The 21,027-nt window shown below is 41.5% G+C and overlaps 2 protein-coding genes across 4 annotated transcripts in view; one reads left to right on the top strand and one right to left on the bottom strand.

Annotated features, from left to right (window-relative positions):
* The window catches only part of EIF3H (eukaryotic translation initiation factor 3 subunit H), an 86,327-nt gene extending 82,481 nt beyond the window's left edge, over nucleotides 1-3,846 (bottom strand). Inside the window, exons 1-2 of one of the 2 annotated variants that reach the window (XM_074808164.1) lie at nucleotides 3,700-3,829; nucleotides 3,306-3,387 (exon numbers count right to left, since the gene is read on the bottom strand). In XM_074808164.1, the coding sequence (XP_074664265.1) occupies nucleotides 3,306-3,317 (12 nt within the window). In that variant the 5' untranslated portion in view covers nucleotides 3,318-3,387; nucleotides 3,700-3,829. Of the gene's footprint in view, nucleotides 1-3,305; nucleotides 3,388-3,699 lie in introns of both variants that reach the window. The other variant, XM_074808085.1, reaches the window with a different exon arrangement.
* Nucleotides 3,847-14,865: 11,019 nt separating this feature from the next.
* UTP23 (UTP23 small subunit processome component) lies at nucleotides 14,866-18,427 on the top strand. Of its 2 annotated transcripts, none has more exons than XM_074807960.1 (3): nucleotides 14,866-15,075; nucleotides 16,866-17,040; nucleotides 17,928-18,427. In XM_074807960.1, exons 1-3 carry the CDS (start codon nucleotides 14,924-14,926, stop codon nucleotides 18,285-18,287), a joined length of 687 nt encoding a protein of 228 aa, XP_074664061.1. In that variant the 5' UTR covers nucleotides 14,866-14,923; the 3' UTR covers nucleotides 18,288-18,427. The 2 variants fall into 2 exon arrangements, with proteins under 2 accessions (XP_074664061.1, XP_074663973.1); XM_074807872.1 differs by having other exon boundaries at nucleotides 14,868-15,111.
* Nucleotides 18,428-21,027: the final 2,600 nt, after the last annotated feature.

Here is a 21,027-nt window from a genome sequence, read left to right as displayed (position 1 = left end):
AAGATGATCATAAGGTGATCTTAACCATGTATTTCTTTTAAAACACAACTACAAAACAGTCTGAGGTGACCACATCAGATACACATGTTCCAATAACATAAGACCCTAAGTCAGTAGAATTATTAGTCTAGTTCCCTATATAAGGAAAACTAATATGATGTCCATGCTCCTGTCTTCCAAAGTTGCTGGTGATTTTAGTAAACTTCAGAAGCTAAACTTATTTCTTCAAGAGAGCTCTCTTTCTTATGGATGCCATGCAAGTTCTTAACTGAGCAAAGTAAAGAGACTATTTGAAGAATAAGTTTACTCAACTTCTAAAAATGCCTTTAGAAAGCAATCTGCACAAGGTAAAAAAGTTTACAGCACTCCAAATGGTCAAACAGCTTTAAGAAGGTGTGAGCTCTAATTAGGTCCAAAAGCCAACTGCAAACCAAGCTGCAAAAACTCAGTCTTGCCTTTTTTTTTTTTTACAGGTCTTATATTAAAAGCACCAAAAGCATAATTTGTTCTTCTGTGATTACTGTACATGGACACTCACTATAAAATTTACAATTACTGTTTCTAAGAACTCCAGAAGGCATTTAAGAGTCTTCATAAAGCTCTGTATCCTTGTAGTCATAATCATCACAAATTTGAGCGATCACGTAACCGCTAATCTCTCAAAAAAGCAGAAACATTAAAAGACTGCTTATGTGCCTATATGCCACAGCCATACAGAAACAAAGCCAGAAACATCCTATGCATGTGATCACCCCTACTGTGAACACAAGTTTTCTTTGGGCTACTCAAGTGGAGAGAACACAATGGAATCTCCATTCAGAGTTCTACAACAGGAAGCAAAGACAACAAAACGTGATGGATTGAACTCATCTTCTGATCTTTTTCTCAGGATTAGTCAAAAACACAATGGCATTCCAAATTCAAAACTGCCAATATAACTGCATGCATAGATAATTTGTCTGCTACAAATCTCTCAAAAATGAATCAGAAAACAAAACCACATTCAGGCTACCAAAACCAGAGTACAGTCCTTGGAATCTCATTGTCATTCTGATACAGTAGTTAGCCATATGTATCATTTGATGACTGAGACCTTAACTATCTAGCAGAAAAGCTGATAGAAAAGGGTACAGGCTTCTATTTTTCCTCTTTTTGTCAAACTGTGAAGATTGGAAATCTACATTCACATTTCATTTCAGAAGCATTTTATAAACAAGCATTCAGGTACTTCAATCAAGTTATCAAGTGTCTACAGCGTGACACAGTTCTCCCTCAATCTTCCTAAATTTTGGTGCTATTATTTTTTGCAGAATAACAGTATAAACATTTTTAAAAGTTATGCAAATTTAGCTTATCTTATTAGTTAGGATTTCATTGTTGGCTTTTACTCCTGACATAGCAGTGCTTTCTAATTTACTATTGTAAATTAAATACCTGAAACAAAACTGCATTTGACCTAAATCCAAATTACACCATTATGCAATAAAATAAGGAATTAACTAAGAAGTTAACTATAGGATGCTCTACTTGTATCAAATTTTAAAAGGAAGCCAGAAAAGTAAGTTGCAGCATCATTATGTATTATGTTTTAAGGTAACATACTGACATTCATTACTAATGAAGAGAATTATTATTTTCTTTTACTTTACTGTTCCTTTGAAATAACAAGCTTTCTAAAAGTACTTTCACATTCTCACATATACAGAAGACTGATGCATCTTCTATTTTGCATACACAGACACAAAACAATGTACACGGCATTCAAAGCAGTCCCATTTGAAAGAATTGCTTATGCCAACTGCCAAAGATGAGGCATCAGTGGAGAGAGAGATTACTAACTTCCTTAACGCCCACCAAAATCCATCCCCAGTTTTGGCACATAATCACCTTGGTCACGATGAAGTTGACTGATGTGGTCTTTTTATTTTGTGAGAGAACAGACAACACATTTAAATCAGTAAGACACTAGAAACATTTTAGCAGAATTTCAGTAAGACATTCTGAGGACTTGCAATGGGACCTACTTTGTTTACCAAGCAAGCAAATTTATGCCAACACTTCTCTTCACCACAGGTGTCATAGAAGTTTGCGAACCACACTGTTAGTGTCCTGAAAATGCTTTGTGTAAGATCCATTGGGAGACATCTTCAGCAGGTGGAAAGGTTTCCAGTAAGTTAATCATACAAACTCCAGGCAAGAGGCACCACTATGCTGTACCAGAAGAATACACAAGGACAAGACTTTAAAAAAAAAAAAAGCATAAAGCAAAAAGTCTTCATAGGTATTTATTGGACTGTCAGAAGCAGACCATCAGGGCCACTCACAGTCGATCTGAATGAACAGTAGTTCACAAAGCAGACTGCACATCTGATAGAGGACAGTTCTGAAACATCTGTTCCCTTTATTTCAATAAAGCAGGAACAAAAGAAATCAAACTTAACAGTTGTTATTAAGTACAAAAATGATAAAACAGCTTTTACACCCACAGAAATGGAATTAAAAGTGCCAACCTGTATCCTGCTCTTAACTATTCTTTTTCATTGTTCCCTCAAATTTGCTAATAAAAAGCCACACATGCACCACTGTCCATCTGGCTCTAGCCTGCTCGTAACAGCAGCAGCCTGTTGTCAGCTACTGTATTTTAGGGATATGTTTCACAACCAGTCAGTTTTCATCACTTCGTGAAAGTGCTGTGTGCACCAAAGCCAGAGATACATGGACAGTTGAACAGAATAATCCAGAAATACTCTAATTAATTCAAATTTTCTCTTTCATAAGAACCACTATACACAAATAAGTTATTCTTCCTCTTCCCAAACATTCACTATACTGTGTAACTCCAGGATAATGACTGGGGACTATCACTAATAAATGCCAAGTAGGCTTCAAAGCTTGCCCCAAAACTATGATCTCCCTTCTCATTACTGGTATACTGATTCTCCTTCACACTTCAACTATACAGTCTTCTGGTGACACTCGGGAAAGATAAAGAAGAAGTAACAAACAATGGTTCTATCCTTGAGAAGTTCAAGTAACTATTTTTTCCCCACTTTACATTATTGTGAGTAATAACAACTGTATGAGACATGAACTGACACAAAAACATCCAGCTGCAAAGCCAAGAACCAAAATCAATTTCAGCAGACACTCTTCCGCTTAAGGTCACCTCCATTAGGATGGCTTCCTTCTCTGCTAAACCCCTTCAATCCATCGTTTTCTTATATTTCTTATTAATAAAACACAGTAGGTTCTAGCAGTCCTAACAGGGGAGGCAAACAGCACAACAGATGAGGGAAAAAACCCACCGTGCTCGCCATCTCTTACAACAATGTAGTTTTCAACACTCTGAGCTACGACAGCTGGAAACAGAAAACCAGAGCAGCGGAGCTGAAGGAAGAAAGGGAATATTTAAAAGCAATAAATTCCTGCCCTGTCCCAGCCTTCGCTCACACAGGGGAGGGAGCCGCTCCCCCCGCAGGGATGAGCATACAGGGAGCCTGGCCACGGGCTGGGGAGCTCGGGGAGAGTATGAAGCCGCTTCTGCCCCTCGGGGCGCCACGGCGACCCCGGCCCCAGTGCGGACGCCGTCCCCCGGCCGCGTCACCACCCCACAGACGGGACCAGGCCCGCCGGCGGCTCCACGCGGCCGCCCCGTCCGCCCGCCCCTCCACCGGCGGTGGCCCCGGCCCCTCCGCTCACCAGCCCGTCGATTTGCACTTGCTTGACGGCCGAGTCGCCCGTGGCGGCGGCCTTGCCTTTGCCTTTCGAGGCACCGAAGCCGCTGCCGGCAGCCCCGGAGCCTTCCTTGCGCGACGCCATCTTTCCCCTCGCACCGGCCGGAAAGAGAAAAACGAAACACCGGAAGCGGCGGCGCGGCCGCGCGTGGGGACGCGGCGCCGGGCGGAAACTCGACGGGCGGGAGGCGCGTGCGCAGTGCGGCGGGGCGGGGTTGGGCCTGAGGCTGGGCCTGGGGCTGAGGCTGGGCCTGGGCCTGGGCCTGGGCCTGGGGCTCGGACTGGGCAGCGGCTCCTCATGGCCCCGGGCGGGGCGGATCGGCCCTCGCTCGGCAGCTGGCACGGCAGCCCCGGGCACAGGCTCCACGACTGGAGCAGGAGAAACCCTGTGCTTTGTGCAAGGCGCTGGTGGCCATCCCGACTCACCCGGCCTGGGGCGGGAGAGGGGCCGAGGGGCCCTTCCTCTCCACATGCCTCTTCGTATGCCTCTCCACATGCCTCTCCACATGGCGGCTGGCGCCTGGCAAACCGTTTCTGACAACCTGGGGACCTCAGGCTGTGCATTTCCATGGCTTCCTTGGGCGATTCTGATGGCAACAGTCATGTAAAGTTACAGCTATGCCACTGGGCCAGACTTGGCCAGGGTGTGCAGTGAGGGTCCCTCAGCAGGACTGAGGGAGGCTCTGCTCATGGGGAGCATTTACACCTAATAAACCAGCTTGATACTGAGGGAGAAGCACTTCCAAGCCATGAATAGATTTGAAAGCTTTGGATTTTAACTTTAAAAAAGCAGCCTGCTATGGAGTTAGGCAAGTATGTGTCTTGAGGATGAGTAATAAGTCCTCAGTGCACTGCGAGGGGATACAAAATCTTAACATTAGATACAGACAAAACCCTTAACTCTCAACTACTCATGTTGATGCCAGGAAAGGGTTTAAGTGTTGCATTAAAAGTTAACTGTTGGTTTTGCTTTGCTGCTCTTCTTTGTTTGGTTTTGTGGGGTTTTTTTTTCTAGTATTTCAAACCCTACACATTCTTCTGAAACATGGAGTGGGCTGTGAAAGGTAGACATACCAAACACTCCAAAGCTCTCCAGACACTATGCCAAATATGTGACCTCATAAAAATTCACCATTAACCTTTTCAACAATGTAGGTGACACTAAATTCTTGCTGGGGGAGGAGAACATATTTAACAACACCAATACAAAAATGTAGCTGCATTTTCCAGCAGACACAGGCCCAGCGTTTGCCTGTTCCTATAAAATGGCCTTAACATCACAAGAGTATTCGCTACCAGCTGCCTGCATCAGGACTGCAACACATTCAAGCAAAGAATCTAGTATAATAATAATCATCCCCACCAGGCAAACCTAAATACCACTGATACCACTGACCTGATCTGCATGGACTAATAAGAAACCTAGATACCCAGCTTAGCTAAGAACACCTCACGATAGATGTCTAAAGTTAGGTGTGATGAATCCCACTTTATATTTCCCTTTGGGAAAAATCCGTTAAATAGAGATTAAGGGTGAAGCGTAGAATTGCAGCACCACTGAGGTCAAATGTGTCTTGTGCGGCAAAGAGACTGAAGTGTGCGTGTGCAGCAGGATTAGGGCGTTGTTCTAGAAAATAGGTTTGTAGAGAGGCTGATGCAATAAGGACCCAGAGTTTCACAGCAGTATGCTGTAGCCAATGAGCTCAAACATCATGTAGGTGTTGCAAATTTGAGTCCTACCCTTCACAGATTTCCATGACTGAATGTTGCACTCCCACTGGCACTGCCTTTTGAAGTTTTTCTAGAGAACAAAGTTGGTTGATTCAATATTAATATTTCACTTTGCTGTTATATACACATGCATATCCAGTTTTAATTTACAAATATGATCAAATAGCATTAATTAAAGAAAACTAAGATTAGAAAACAGTATTATGGTAATATAGTGGTTTTCAACTCCAGTACATGGACTGCTGGAGATCTGTGGGCTACTTCAAAGATGCTGGTGAAAGGTATTTAAATAGAAAAAACATACCTTCTGTCAGTAAACGCACAGTGCTTTACCACTGGCAAATTCTTAGGGATCTGAAAATGAATGAGAAATTCTCTGACAAGACAGAAGTTCCTGCCTATCAGTTTTTTAATAGAAACTCAATGTAATTTTAAAAGGAAAAAAAAAAAAAAACAAACAACAAAAAAAAACCCCACCCCAAAACAACAAGTAGCTACAGCACAGAACATCAGTGTGTTCAAAGCGGTTGCTGTGGGCACCCAAAATAGCCCTATTCAAGGGACTGGCATAGGGCTCACATTACTTAATGCTCTGCCAGAATAATTCAGTTAATTATAATTAACATGAAAAATGAAACACAAATATCAACTTTCTACTTTACACCAGATCACTGGAGGCAAGAGGCCATAGAAAATTTCACCATTGAAAATACTGAATTATTGAAGAGGAGGCCATAAAAAGGGTGTCAGACCAAAAAATTTTAGTAATGTTGCTCAACCCACTCAGGAAAACCACAAAACAGATGACTTCCATCACAAAATATTTTAGAAAATTCAAGTAGTGCACAAACTCCATTAATCATTTTTAAATGATACTCTTAAATCAAAAGCTGGAACCAAACAAAACCCTTTTATTCCCCAGTCCTACTTAAGTAAAAACCTTTGTAGAAGTCAGATGTGTCATTTCTCTCTACAGCACTGCTGCACCGTATCAGTGCTATGAGCAGAACTAGTGTTGCTAAATGGAAATTATCTGATTAAGGGTTCAAAGATGTAATCCCTTCCAAATTGTCAGACTGACTTTACCTTAAGGGCTAAACCAACTTGAATTACGTTTGTGTATGCTGCAGGCTAAGACCATGCACATGAATAGTTACCTGAGATTGGCCAACCTGCAATGACTTGTTACCACTTGGTAAGTGGGTCATGTCTGAATTCTGTATTTTTCCTCCCTACCCTCTCAGCAATTCCAAATATTTCTAAGCATGATGAACACCTTAATTTCATTATCACAAAGTATAGAGGAATAGGGAAGAATCACTTAGGATACACATATAGCAGTCTGTACTTGCACTGAGACACAACACCCCAAATAACTACAATTGCCTAAAACAACATTAATTACCTACAAAAAGAAATTGTTTCCAGTAAAATAATCTCCAAAACTCGGTGGCAACAGATTCTCCTAACACAGACTTAAAATTGCCTTGTAATATCTTACACCCTTGCAGAAGTTTGAAATTTAGCAAAGCTCGGTTTTCTTGAAGAGATGAGGTATCAGGCTTAAACTTTACAACATCAAGAACACAGGCACATGGCACAACTCCATGTGAATATACCACTGACCTTATTCAGTGTGCGATTATATGTAACATATCTACTCTGCCTGAGCAGGCAAGTGCATGAAGATTCTAACATCTTTTCTGTGTAGAGTAAAGGCTTGTATTAGGGAGAAATGTAGTGAATATAAGACTGTACTTAATCACTATGTTCAAGTAAAAAGCTTACTCTACATAATTCTACACATGGCATGGTCTCCTTGCTCTTTTGAAATCCCTTTCTTATTTGGTGGTTGCCTTTTGATAGTAGCCTCTCACATACATACCACTCTCACTGAAAATCCTTATGACAAGAAGGTCCCTCTGTGTCAATGGTATCGGTGGTGGGTTGACCCCAGCCAACAGCCAAACACCCACCCAGCCTCTCACTAACTCCCCTCTCCCATGGGATGGGGAGAGAACAGGAGGAAGGCAAGAAGACTTGTGAATCAAGTTTCAGAAGCCATGGGACAAACAAGATCTCTTAAATGCTCATTCTTTTATTTCCTTTGATTACAAAAAAATAGCAGTTGGGAGAAGATGTATCAGGGACACTCAGGTCTCTCCAGCAGACGCAGTTTTGCCAAGCACATGCATTACTGTTCCATTAGCTACAGTGACAGTAGCACTGCTTGCCATGTGCAGGCAATTCCAAATACCAACTACAACTTCAAGAAGCAGCACTGTGTGTAAATCCCATGTAATTCAGGGTTTTTAGCCATATGTGTTCTGCTGACAACAGCATTTTAAATCTAAAGGAAACTAAATATCCCCTGGCATATCGACTCCATGTTAAAAAGGTTGTCCCTGATAAATAAGGTAGCACTCTACACCCACCTTGTTCAGATATCACTGATCACTGATCACCGGATGCAAGCCACTGACGTGAAGCCCTTTGTATAGTTATGTCTACAGCATGTTCAGGATTCTGTTTCACTGATAAATAATAACCTTTACTGTCAGATATTCCAGTGCTTACTACTTTACACAGAGGAGCTCAGTGTGAAAATTTAAGATCAGGCTACATAACTGCGTGTGCCATTTGTGCCAAGGAATTTCTAAGTACTAGTATTTGTCATGAGGCTAATTGCAATTTTAGAAGTTACTGGTGCCAATACTGAAGGCCATTCCACAATTTTTTCTAATTTTCTTGAAGAGAATCAAAGTCAAGAAATTGGTTTTATTGGATTTTTTATTTGAAATAGGAAATGGAAAGTAATAAGGTGCAGGAGTGATAGAAAAAATGGTAAAGGTAGGAGCTGCAACAGTACAGAAACCCCCAGGGACAAACATCAAATGCAATAAAGGAACTACAGGACCAGAATGTGAGCTTTGAAAATTCAATTTATCTTCTGTAAGAATGGAGGTTTCAGGGGCCATGCATGGTTTCAGCCATGCTCTTAGACAGGCAACCTTTTAGCATTTGCTTGACTAGATGTAAAAGCATTGCAAAAATGTATCAGCTGTCCTGGAGAGCAGCATAATAAGGTATTTTTGCACGTGAAGGAAATATTTTAAAATATAAGTTCTTCTCTTCAGAAAGTTGTATTTTTTTCACCGCAACTTTTTCTCTGCTTTTTCAATAACTGTTTTCCAATAAATGTTTTCAGTTACCTTCTATTCTTACCCACTCTTTTTACGTTCCAGGTGTTTATATTTTTTATTATTAATGTATCATTTATTATAGCACCTCAAAACCTTTAGCATACAGCTAACAGGAAGAAAAGAAAATGACGTAGGAATTAACAATAAAATTACCTAATTGGTAGTTGCTGAAAAAGACTGAGACATTTTAAGTGCTAATTTTGGCCTGTAAAACAAAGAAAAGTTATTTTCACAACTTTATATGCTTCTAAGCAGAGCCAGACTCTTGCTACAGTATAAAGTTAGAAAATTATGTAAGTATAGAGAGTATATATCATTTACCACCACAATGTAAAATTCCACTTCTCTGTTCCCAGTTAAGTGATTTCTCTCTGAAATCAATGAAGAGGTGAAAAGACTTATAGTATCTCAGGCAGCTGAACTGAATTCTCTTGCACAAATCAGAATTTTGGCCATAAAGTTAATTTCTGAGATAGACTTCCCATGCAATGTGTCTTTTGATGTCAATTTGTTCTGCCTTACCTTCATAATCAACAAATGCACCTTCTTATTCTAAATGACATGTAAGCTATCCCATGCCAAAAAGAACAACCTTCTCTAAGGAGAACAAGAAATGAGGAAACAAATGGAAGTAAGCGTACCAAAAATCTAAAATGTTTTGTGTCTTCCAGCTTCCTGTAATCTCCAAAGCAAAACCATGTAGTAGTTTAAAAGAACTAAAATGGACCTGATATGTTTACTTTCTGTCAGAAATACTAAAAGGGCAGGAAGGATGTTCCTTCTGCTCAAAATGAAGCAATGGATACTTTCATAAGCGCAATAGAAGACAAGATGTAAAGCATCACTCCATTCTTCCCCTCTATCTACCTAGCATATCAGCTGCCACATAATCAGTGTTTGGCAAGATATCTTCCTGTCTTCTGCATTCTTCCGGCTCCCCAAATTGAAGTTACAATTTCAGTCCTGGGTACTCCATGAAGACTTCCTCTTTTTCTAGATTATGGCACTTTTACGTCACTCTTAAGTGCTTCTGCAAGCTCTGTGAGTATTGAGGGAGCTGAATGGCAACTAACTAGTGCAGATTTCGATGAACAGCGCAGGGAGGAAGGGCTGCTCCAAAAGGATGCCCTTGTGTGTCCATACAGCACCATGAAACCAGTTGTTTAACATGTACATCTTAAAGAGCTGTACGAACCAAAAATACTGCATAAACTAAATGATTTGTATCGGTGATCTGTATCTATTCAAAAAGACAAAAGATGTAGTTAAGTTAGATAAGATCTGATTCTGTTCATCATTCATGTGTATTTAGCTCAAGGTCAAAAAAGAGAGAAAAGCTGGTATAACATTTGAGAAGCTGTCAAAAATCCCACTGATTATTTTCAGCCCTATAATTTCTTTCAGCTCTAGTAAGAAAGATAAAGTTGCCTGCAAAATCTTTGTTCTCCAGAACATTCTCAAAGTATTTACTACTATAAGCAGTCACTTAAACGCCTGTATAGATATCTGCTATATTCTATTTCTGACCCATGGAAGCCACCAGTATACAGTAAAACTAAATATCCTAACCTCTACATTAAATGTGTGCTTCTTATGATACACAATTTAAAGATACTTAATGTGGGACATACTGTGATGGGCAGTTATGGTATTTAAGCCAGAAGTAATTTTCTAACTAAGGAGTATGATAACAGTAGAGCTAGGAAGGTGCAGAAAGCTTTACCACATAGAAAATTCTCATCTGCTGAGTTTGTACCAATCCATAAAGAAAAAACAGAGCTTGTCACAGCCGTGTTTATTATAAAACCAGATGCTCTATTCCCATGAGGTAGTAGAAAAATAGGTTCTGTAAAAGATGAATGTATATGATGAAGGCTAAAATTCAAAAGCTCAAAACCAGCCCCAAGGCGATGAAAGGAGGAACCAGCCATGAATAATAAACATTCTGACAAATATAATTTAGCATATGAAATGCTGCTGAATCTTATTCTGTGGCCGACACATACCTCAGAAAAATTAAAAAATACACCTAGGGAAATATTTTCAGACACACTCCAACAATGTTTTACTGTCCTGTGTTTATTTATTATAGTTTTGTTTCCAAATGTTCTAAGTGAAAACTCTACCCTCTTCTTTTTTGTGAATCAGTTAATTTTTTGTATTTAAGCATGTCTGGTGCTAAGACTTACTAGAGATAACCACAGAGCACAACATTTGCCCATAAGCAACACATTCAGATGAAAAAGGTCTGACACAGGACAAGTTTGGGAGAATCAGGAGCTAAGATCTTTTTCTTACCAAGCATTTGCCAAGTGTCAGCTATTAAGGGAAATCTTTGTTACTTTGTGGACCTTTGTAGGGCCTACTTTGTAGGCCTACATCAAAGCTCTTTTGATTAAAGAACAGCTTTCACGTCAAGTAATCCACACATCACGGCAATTTTATATTCTTTAATTCTACTACCGCATTACCTAGCATCTCAAAACCAGAGCTGAACTCATATATGCCAAGAGATAGTTGTCTCTGTAAAGAGCTAATACTGTGCTGGAGCAAGTTTTGTGCGCAGTGCAACTGGTGAAGATGGGTTTCCTATGATGCCTATCATTGCTCGAATTTGGTAAATTCAGTATGAACTTCCTCTGGATATATAGAAGGTCTCCTTCAGTGTGACACCTTATTTTCATAAATATTATATATCTACCCATGAGTTATTGGTATTATCGATAATGTCACAGGAACTGTTATGTTAGATCAGAACTGTTCCCTAGACCAGTAAGTATCCTGTCTGGCAGCGGTCAGGGACTTGGGTTTCAGAAAAAGAAGTTCCCATTTCAAATTCTTTTGCCTGTCTTTGGAAAAAAGAAGTCACGCTAGCAAAGGCAGTGCTTCAACACCTTCTACCCTCCTCCACAAACTCACTTCCACAATGATACTGCTGGTAGGCAGCCTACTGATAACACAAGTGGTTTGTTAGTTCTTCAATAAAATGCTCACTTTTAAAAAAAACAAACCTCAAAGTCTTTTAGTGGTGCAGACAGATAATTGATGAATTAGTTAAAAATATAATAGCAAGCAATTTCATAAAGGTATCTTCCTCTGAGTTTTATGACAAGCTTTGCTGTGCTACAGTTTCTGTAAGGGTATGTGGGATGTAAGAACATTTGGTTCATTAAGTCATCTGGTTAAGGACTATTTGGTATAAAAGAAATAAGAAACAAGAAAGAAAGTGATATATTAAACACACACAGATGCACAAAAAATTGTCGAATGAGCAGGTGGTAACAAAGACAATAGTGAAGAGCAGAACTCTTCATGCCATTAAACGAGCTGCCCAGGAAGCCACCCTGAAGAGGGTCAGCCTGAGCTTCATCTCTGGTAAGAAGGGGGAAACATGGTTTTCATGAGCATCACAAGATATTTGAGGAGGCATATGGGACTGTGTAAAACTTCTTATGGGATATCAGCAGGGTCTTGTGGGATTATGTAAAACTTCCTATGGGATGTTCACAGAACTGGCCAAAGGCAGGGAAAGGAAGGATCGGGGTGGATCTAGGAAGATGTGTGGGGAAATGGGGTGGAGGGGGCTCACATATGAGCTGGCAGCGGTCAGTACACTTGTCTGACTGAGCTCTCTGCCCGATCACAGCAGCCTCTCCTATCTCCTTTTTAAGTCCCTTTCTTAACTAGTTTTCTTTCTTAACTAGTTATCTTTCTCCAGTGAATTTAATCCTGTGGATGTGTAATGTGCTAGCAGATTTAAGCTGGACTAGCCAGTGAGTAGGAAGAGACGTGCATACATGCACGGATGGGTTAGGGAAACCAAGGTCCAGACACGGGTATTAGATTGACTGATGGCCAGTATTTGAGGGACCTGTGAATGTGGGTGTGGGAGTATAGGGAGTGAGGGCATGTGAGCGGTCACTTGGGAATGTCAGTCCTCATCAGTTGGAGAGGGGGAGCTTACGTTATATATGATTTCTGCTAGAGTTAAATGTGCCATGGTAGTCTGCATGGCTGGCTGTGTTAGTGTCCTCTGTGCGTGCGTGTGCATGCATATGCTTGTCCAGGATACACACGAACCTAAGAACCCTCCTGGGTCCAAGAGTGTACATGGATGGACTTCAGCAGCCACCTGGGCTGGCCGAGCCATCACTGGGTCCTGAAGACCACTGGATTCAGCAGCTCCCATAAGATCCTCACACTTAATACGAAATCCACTTTACAGATGGCTCATGGGAATAGTAAAAGAATTCAACTTGAAAGGAACATGGTGAATTATACACAGAGTACTGTCAAACTATCAAAATGCTAAAAAAACTGTACTTCTCTGCACTGCTATTGTTATAGACATTACTTTTAACATTTAAAATTTATCAAAAAGAAACTTTAAAAGAATTGCGTAAAAGTGAAATACAGTTTGCACAATGGTACTGCAAGTAGTTTATCATACAATTAATGCGATCTTCTGCACAATGAAGGAGAAATCTACGCTGTTGTTTTGCCTGCTAGCCAGCCTTCTGAACATATTTCACCATACCAATGGCATTACAACTTCTCTGTGATGATACCATTTACCAGCTGAACAGGGAAGGAGTATCTCATCACAGCGGTATTTAACACCCTACTCTGGATTATATCTTACTTTGCGTTTAGTCAAAATGATGGCTAGTTCAAGCTCTCATTTACTTGTTTCTCCTCTTTATTTCCATTCTGCAATAGCAGCTGTTATCATCGTAGATTCTGCATTCTAGCTGTGAGATGTGGGAAGTGTTCTTAATAAGGAATAACTGCCTGTCTTTGGACAGTTAATTAGTTGTCATCCCACCCCCAAAAAAGAAAAAACTACTTGAAGAAAAAAGTAATTAATAAGGTTTTACTTTGGAGTCTTGCTGAAATGTTTTGTCTAATTCTTTAAATAATGAAACTATGCAGTTAGATAGAAGAACTGAGACACCACACCAGTATGGGAATATGTTGGCCACAGGACTGAAATTTAATAAAGACCAATGAATTCAACATATCACTTAGCTCATAGAGTAAGGTGTGTATCTATGTATGTCCATGATACTCAAGAGCACATGCAACTGCCCCCTGAAGACAGCTGGAAAGAAGGTTTTAATGACAGAAAAATGCTGTCAACAGTGCAATGAGATCCCATGGAAAATACTCTTAATCACCTGTTCTTCACACTTTTCGTCCTGTAAGTACTTTAAAATATCTTCCCATTTAAACATTTTAATTTCTAGAACAGTAATTAATTGCATTATTTTTCAGTTTCTCTTAACACTGACTAATCCGCTTGGAAGCAGATGTTTTCCATGTCTGTTTGTTAGCAAAAAGACCAGTATGACAGGTGGGTATTTGCTTGAATGACTTAGAACAGTCTGACTGATCACAGCTAACTGGCAGGTACCTTCAATTTTTTGCTTGCAATTCAGTTGTCCCTGGCAAAGATGCCTCCCAATGTACCTGCATAGCAGGACAGATGTCTCCAATTATCATTTTGATGGTGTCAAGACATTGTATCTCTTTGCCTGCCTAAAATACAGGCATCAAAATTCAGTTTAACTGCCAAATGTCTGGTGTGCTCATGTTTTCTGTTGGACGGGGAGGAGTTTGTGCAATCTAGCTTTCTGACAGCTGTTTCCCCCAACTACAGTGAAATTAAATTTTCTATTTGTTGTGGAAAAAAAAAAAAAAAGTAGTAGTATTAAAATGTAGAATATATGCTTTTCAACTTCGATTTCATGCACAGAGTTTACATTGATACAGCCAAAATGGCAAACAACATAGGCAGGCATCGAACAGGCCGTCCTAAGGCAAGTATGCTGATGCATGACTACACTAGTTTCTGAGACAGTAACTGCAATTTAATGATAGTGAATTAGAAAAAATAAAATCGTGTGTATTTCTGATCTCAGCAAACGGCAGGAGCTAGCGTAGCACTGCAAAACACAGGAAGCGCCAGGTGGGTGAGCGAGGCCCCGTGTGCAGGCCGCACGCACGGCGGGCAGCCCCGCCGGCCACGCACCGGGAGCCCCGCACGGCAGCAGGACACGGGCTGTGCCCGGCACCTTCCACAGCCAGAGCGGAACAGCAGCGCGGCCCGAGCGGGGGAGGCGGCTCCGGCTCCCTCACGCCGCGGGGGGGGCGGGGGGCCGCGGAAGGCCCCGCCCCGCTCCGCGGCAGCGGCCGGGCCCGGCGCAGTTTCCGGGGCAGCCGCCGGCCGTTCCGGGCGGGGGCGGCGGCGCCGCCATGAAGCTGACGCGGCAGAAGCACGCCAAGAAGAACATGGGCTTCTACAAGCACAACTTCCACTTCCGCGAGCCGTTCCAAGTGCTGCTGGACGGCACCTTCTGCCAGGCCGCGCTCCGCAACAAGATCCAGATCCGCGAGCAGCTGCCCGGGTACCTGGACGGCGCCGCGCAGCTCTGCACCACCCGGTGGGTGGGCCCCGCGCGCATGCCCGCGGAGGGGCGGTGGGAGCCCCGGCGGGGCAGCCGCAGTGCGCATGCCCGGGAGCGCCGGCGGCGGCGGGGCGGGTCGCGGCGCGCATCGCGTGGGCGGTGGCGCGGGGCTGGGGGCTCGCGTGGGTCCGGGCCGAGGGCGGTAGCTGTGGCGAGGGGCAGCGCTGTGGGCTGTAGTGAACGTGCTTTCAGTACCACCCGCCTTTCCGAAGATGGCAGAAACTGTTGAGGGATGAGACGGGGCGAGGGGTAACCCCGGTGTGCGAGGGACGAGGGACGTGTGGGTGGGCCTCTTCCCGCTCCCAGCGTCCTCCTGGCGAAGTGAGAACAGCGGAGCCAAGCTCCCATCTCTGGGTCGGGAGGGATTACAGCTGCTCTGGAGTTTCAGCCTGCCAGTAAGGGATTGTTTCCAAAGGAGCTGTTACAAAGGGAGAACAAGGATGTGCTAGACAAAGACATGGAAGGAAAGCATGCACACTAAATACCTAAGTTGCCTTGAAGTTGTGTTTGTTTTCACTTGGCTTTGTATATTGCATGTGATAAAAGCTCCCTCGCTTGTATTTTTGCAATGACAGAATAGCCAACTGCCCACCATGGAGACAAGTACGGAAAATACCAGGAAGATGTATACCCTAGGCTACAAAAATTAAACATTGAGGCATCTTGAAAAACATACAGAGCTGGCCCATACCTCTAAACACTAGACAGTATCTAGTCATGACCTTAGCTGTGAAAGGTTCAGAAATCACTTTGATCCAAACTGTATTCCAGTCATGTCTAAATGTCACTTCTTCCTTCCTTCTTTCAGCAACATCTGTTGGTCTTTTTGAGGTGTTTTCACTTGGGGCAGCTGAATAGACTTGTTTTCTCTGCTGTCAGAATGCTAAGTTGGTGAGGCAGCACCTCAGAGGCATGACCAGAGCTTCCCTGAGGAAATGGGCTGGCTCTCTGTGAGAGTCTTTGCAAAAAGAACAGGCTCAAGTTTTCACAGACTGACCTCAAAGGCTAAACTTTATTCTCTGGAAAGACAAATAGTTGCTGCCATATGCTTGAAGCTGTATTTCAAGGCCATACATTCCTGCCACTGCCCACATTTAATAGTGAGAATCACTGGCTGGAGTAAGTTAGGTTTCATCTGTTCGTTTCTGAGTATCCATGTAGCATCCCTGTAGACTGCTACGCTGTCCTGTGTGAACATCTGCTCCGAGTGCTGCTTAGAGCAGGATTTTATTGTCTAGTTGGAATGTTATGGAGCCATGAACTTCCGTATTTTTAAATGTATGGACAGTCTTTTTTCTTCTTCTGCTTGAGTTGGTTGGATTCTGACAGCAAGTTTAAGCAAGGTGATGGACACTAATAGAGAGTTTAACTTGCCTGCAGTGGTTAATCATTTTGTGCTAATTCAAGTTACATTATTTGTTAAGTAGAGTTCATATGCTAGGTGGTATCTGAACATAAATGTAAGGACTTGGCATTGTCACTGATAGGAAATATTTTTATATTATTTAATGTAACTTAATGTTGTTACTGGTTAATCTTGTTTGGAACTGAGGAAATCTTGCTGATGTTTTCAGATGAGCTACTGCTTTCAGATTACAGGGTGCCATTTACAAATCCTAGATCCTGAACAACTGGGCATTGCTCCTACCTAATTAACTTGTGTCAACCTTTTGCTGTTGTAAAAAATTCATAGTTATTGTTTAGAAATCATTGTTGCTTTTGGTTTTCAGATGTGTTCTAAAAGAACTGGAATCATTGGGGAAAGCACTGTACGGAGCAAAATTAATTGCCCAAAGATTTCAGGTTCGAAACTGTTCTCACCACAAGGATCCTGTGAGTGGTTCAGCCTGTTTACTTTCCATGATTGAAGAAGGCAACCCTCATCACTTCTTTATTGCTACACAGGTAAATACTCATGGGAAACGTAACTCCGTGATCCTTTGGTACCAAGGATAAGGAAACCCAGAGAAACCTCAAGTATTAGATTTTTAATCTTAATAGATTTTAAGCTTGTGGGAATTAGTCTCGTAAAGCCTTGTTCCCTCTTAGAGGTATTTGCTAATTAAGGAGGGAATCTTTTGTCTTACTTGAACTAGATGTTTTTACCATAGAAGGATATTGCTTAGTTTAGCAGAAAGTGTAGAAAACATACTGACTACCTATAGACATGTAAGACAACTGATGGATGTTAATTTGCATATCGCCTGTGTGTGCATCCCCTGCCCTGAACTTTTTTTTGCAGTAGTCTGAAAAGTGAAATTAAGTGTTAAATGACCATGTAACTTCAACTTTAAGAAACTTTGGAGGGTTTAAGTAAAGAATAAAGGTAGAACTTGTGTACAAATAAGAAAGGCAGGTTTTTTCTTAGGTCTGTATGTATAAGTCATATAAGCTATATAAAAGATACATAAAATGGTTTACAGTAGAATTTTGTATACTTACATAAGATATAAGGAGTTTAAAATGACTTGTTATGGAAGAAATTATGTTACTTCTTGTGGTGGACTGCATACCAATAAACCAGGGCTTTTTCCTCAAAAAATGAAAGTATGCTTATACATGCATGAAAAAAGGAAACGTTAATAAATTTTCTATCAGAAGTACAGCTAATCGGAGTGAAATTGAAATTTAAATTGCTCTGAAACGCACTGCAATGTATATCTGCTAGATTAAGTTTCTTATCTTTTTCATAATGTAATTTATCTTTGTAGTTTTGTATTAAACCTAGGTGCATTTGAATTGCAAATATCGTTTAATCCCAAAATATTGACTCTAAGTATTTAATTTTACAGGACCAGGATTTAGCAAACAAAGTGAAAAAGAAGGCCGGCGTTCCTCTCCTCTTTATTATTCAGAACACTATGGTGCTAGACAAACCTTCTCCTAAATCTCTGGCATTTGTTCAAAAGTTGCAGACAAATCAGCTTGTTCCAGAGCACCAAAAACAAAGTATTGTGCAGCTTAAAGAAAAAGAAGGTCTAGCAAAGCAAGAAGGTGAAAAGAGAAGAAAACGAAAAAGGGCAGGTGGCCCCAATCCTCTCAGCTGTCTGAAGAAGAAAAAGAAGAAAACACAGGAGGGTCAGGAGCCTTCTGCTGAAAAGAATAAAAGAAGAAAAAGAAAGCGAAAGAGAGTTAAAGCAGAAGCCATGTAGTCAGTGTAGAAGAATGAAGAAGAGTAAACCCATCTTTGTAAACAATGCAGGACTTGAACATTGTTTGAACTTTGCAAAAAGAAAGATTAATGTGCAATCATGTGAAATCAAGTTATTAATAATAAAACTTATTTTTATGAGGTGTTACTGGTTATTACTGCATCTCAACATTTGCAGGTTATTGTCCTAGTAATTTATTCTATTGTTTAGTAATGGGGTTTGTGACAAAATACTTAGGAACCTTCATGTTTCATTATTCTCTCCAGCATCTTAATTCCTGCCAAAGAGTTCACATGATTGGTAGCAGTTTTTTAGAAATGCTTCTTGGGTTTCATACAGGTTTTGGTGGGATTCTAGACTTCTTTCTAAATCTAGGTTGCTATTTTTACTAAAACTAGTTTTGACAGTTGTTCTGTTACAGAATGTGGAATTGACCTAAAAGAGCATAGTATCTTATGTATCTGTATTGTTTGAATACAAAAGTTAACTCTCTTGCAAAGTGACCACATGCCCTCAAGACGTCCCTTCCAGCCTAAATTACTCTGTAAACTCCATGTGACCTGATATGCCTGTTACTCATGATCTTTTATTAAGAAGATCCTGCAGGGCATGTGATTGCGTTGATATTGCTGACATTATAATGGCAGGTCTAGTGGATCTAGTTTATTTCTGGTTTATTCTTCCTTTTTAGATAGGAAGAATGCAACTTGAAAATGCTGAACCAAAGCGCTGGCTAACACCAAATGACATCACAGTATAGCACAGCTGTGGAGGAGTCCTGAAATACAGCCAGCTGATGGTGATGAGACTCGGACCCTGATGCTTGTTTCACTGTTCTGTAAGGTTAGAATAGAACTGGGTTGGAGGAGGGAGTTGCCAAAAATGTTTCAAGTACCTGATTTTCTTTAGTAGGTATTTCCTGTGCCTTGCATGTTTGGTGGCATGAGGAGGCAGAAGTGAGTGACTGAGATGACTTAGTAGAGGGTTATGCAGTACAGTACATGCTGTGGCATAAGTGTGCTGTAAAAGGGTTCCCAGTCACCTCTTGCCAGATTTTTAACTTTTTCTAGCTGCATTTCTACTCAAGCAAGATGTAATTCTTAAAAGGAAGGCTTTCTGTTGCTTCACCTACATGAGTTTAAGCCATGTTTTTTAAACAATCTTTCAACCTATGTGTCAAAATGTTTGCAAAGAAGTTCTTACACGTGCATTATCTGCAGAAATTTTTGAATTTCTGGAGTACACAGCTATAATGTATGATGCTTTCTGTTGAGTTTTCAAACTATAAGGACAGTTGTTTCATGGGGTTTGAGCCCAAGTGATGGGAGTTGGCCGGTCTTAGCAGAACCAGCAGGGTTGTTCCCTAGAATCTGCAGGTTTCCCTCTGGCCAGCGCAGGAGAGCTGTGTCAGTGTGTGCCATGCTTGCAGCATGGTCTGCTGCTGCTGCAGGCCCAGGTCGAAGCCGTTCCTTGCAGCACAGCTGTTAGGAGTGGACGGTGCCTTCGTTGTTCCAGGTGAGAGACCACGTGCGCCTTGGGAATTGACCCCGAGAGATGAAAGCGGCAAGGAAGGGTGCTATACTCAAGATGAAAGCTTTAAAATTTAAAACAGTCATGCTCATTGTGGTATTGTTCCTACGCTGTTTGCTAATAGTGAGTCCCGAGGAGAAATTTAGTAACTACTAGAAATTCCTTAATGCAGCATATTTGATGCATATCGCCTGTCTCAAGCTGTCATATTCCCTGCTCCTTCACTTATTTGGGCACAGTGACATGTTACAGTAGTTTTGCTTCCCATTCCCCCTTAAATATTGCTTGTATTTCTTCCCCCTCCCCAAACCCATCTGCAGAAAGCACTGCTATAAGTAAAGCTTGGAGCAGACAGCGGAGATGGTTCATCTTCAAAATCTCCTTCTCAGTCAAAAGTATATTAAAACCCAGTCACTTTACTAAAAATACTGGTTTTAAAAATTGAGCAGAAAACACACCCTAATTATTTACAATAGTCACTTTCAGTGCTGTTGAAACACAAAGCTTAAATACACCTTTTTTTAAAGACTATAGACAGACAAAACCATAATTGCTGCAAAAAAGAATATTTTAACAGTCCTCTAATGATTCCCACCTTAAGGAATTTAAAACAATATTTATCTGTGTTTCCTTAGTATTTTGTTAACACAGACTGAGTCATGGTGTTGCCATTGGGAAGAACTGGAATGAAAAGGGAGTGAGCTCTTAAGAGAAAAGCTGTAAAATTGGTCTGCAGCGTAGTAGCTTTCTGCCAGCAAGGTAAATAGCTTGTCTTTCAGTTTTCAAAGAGAGCGTCTGCCCAGGCAACAAGCAGAGGCAATTGGACCATGTGTTGTTATCATTTTGAAATTTAAAAAAAAAACCACCCCAGTTTCCAAGTAAAACAAGCCCACTGGGCCAAGGCTGATGGGCTGTATTTATATCATTAAATCAGTAACGCCAAGAGCAGCCTGTAGCACCAAGCCTGGCTGGCAGGGACTGGGTCTGTCCAGGCTAGGCTCTCGAAGTGCACATCGGCGTGGGTGCCTGTGAACCGCCCCGTGTGGATGCTCTCTGGCTGCGCTACCTCTGCCTGCCAGGATTTGGTGGAGGTTTAGCTGGTCTGAGCTAGAAAGCGTGCCGGAGTCCCTCTATAGTTCAGAGATGTGAGTCACTGGGAGTGTCCCTAGGTGTTGTGTAAAACACCTCTCTGGAAGTACCTGTAGAGCGA

Source organism: Strix aluco, chromosome 1 (genome assembly GCF_031877795.1).
Source record: "Strix aluco isolate bStrAlu1 chromosome 1, bStrAlu1.hap1, whole genome shotgun sequence".
NCBI lineage: Eukaryota > Metazoa > Chordata > Aves > Strigiformes > Strigidae > Strix > Strix aluco.
This window is presented reverse-complemented; position numbering and strand designations above follow the sequence as displayed.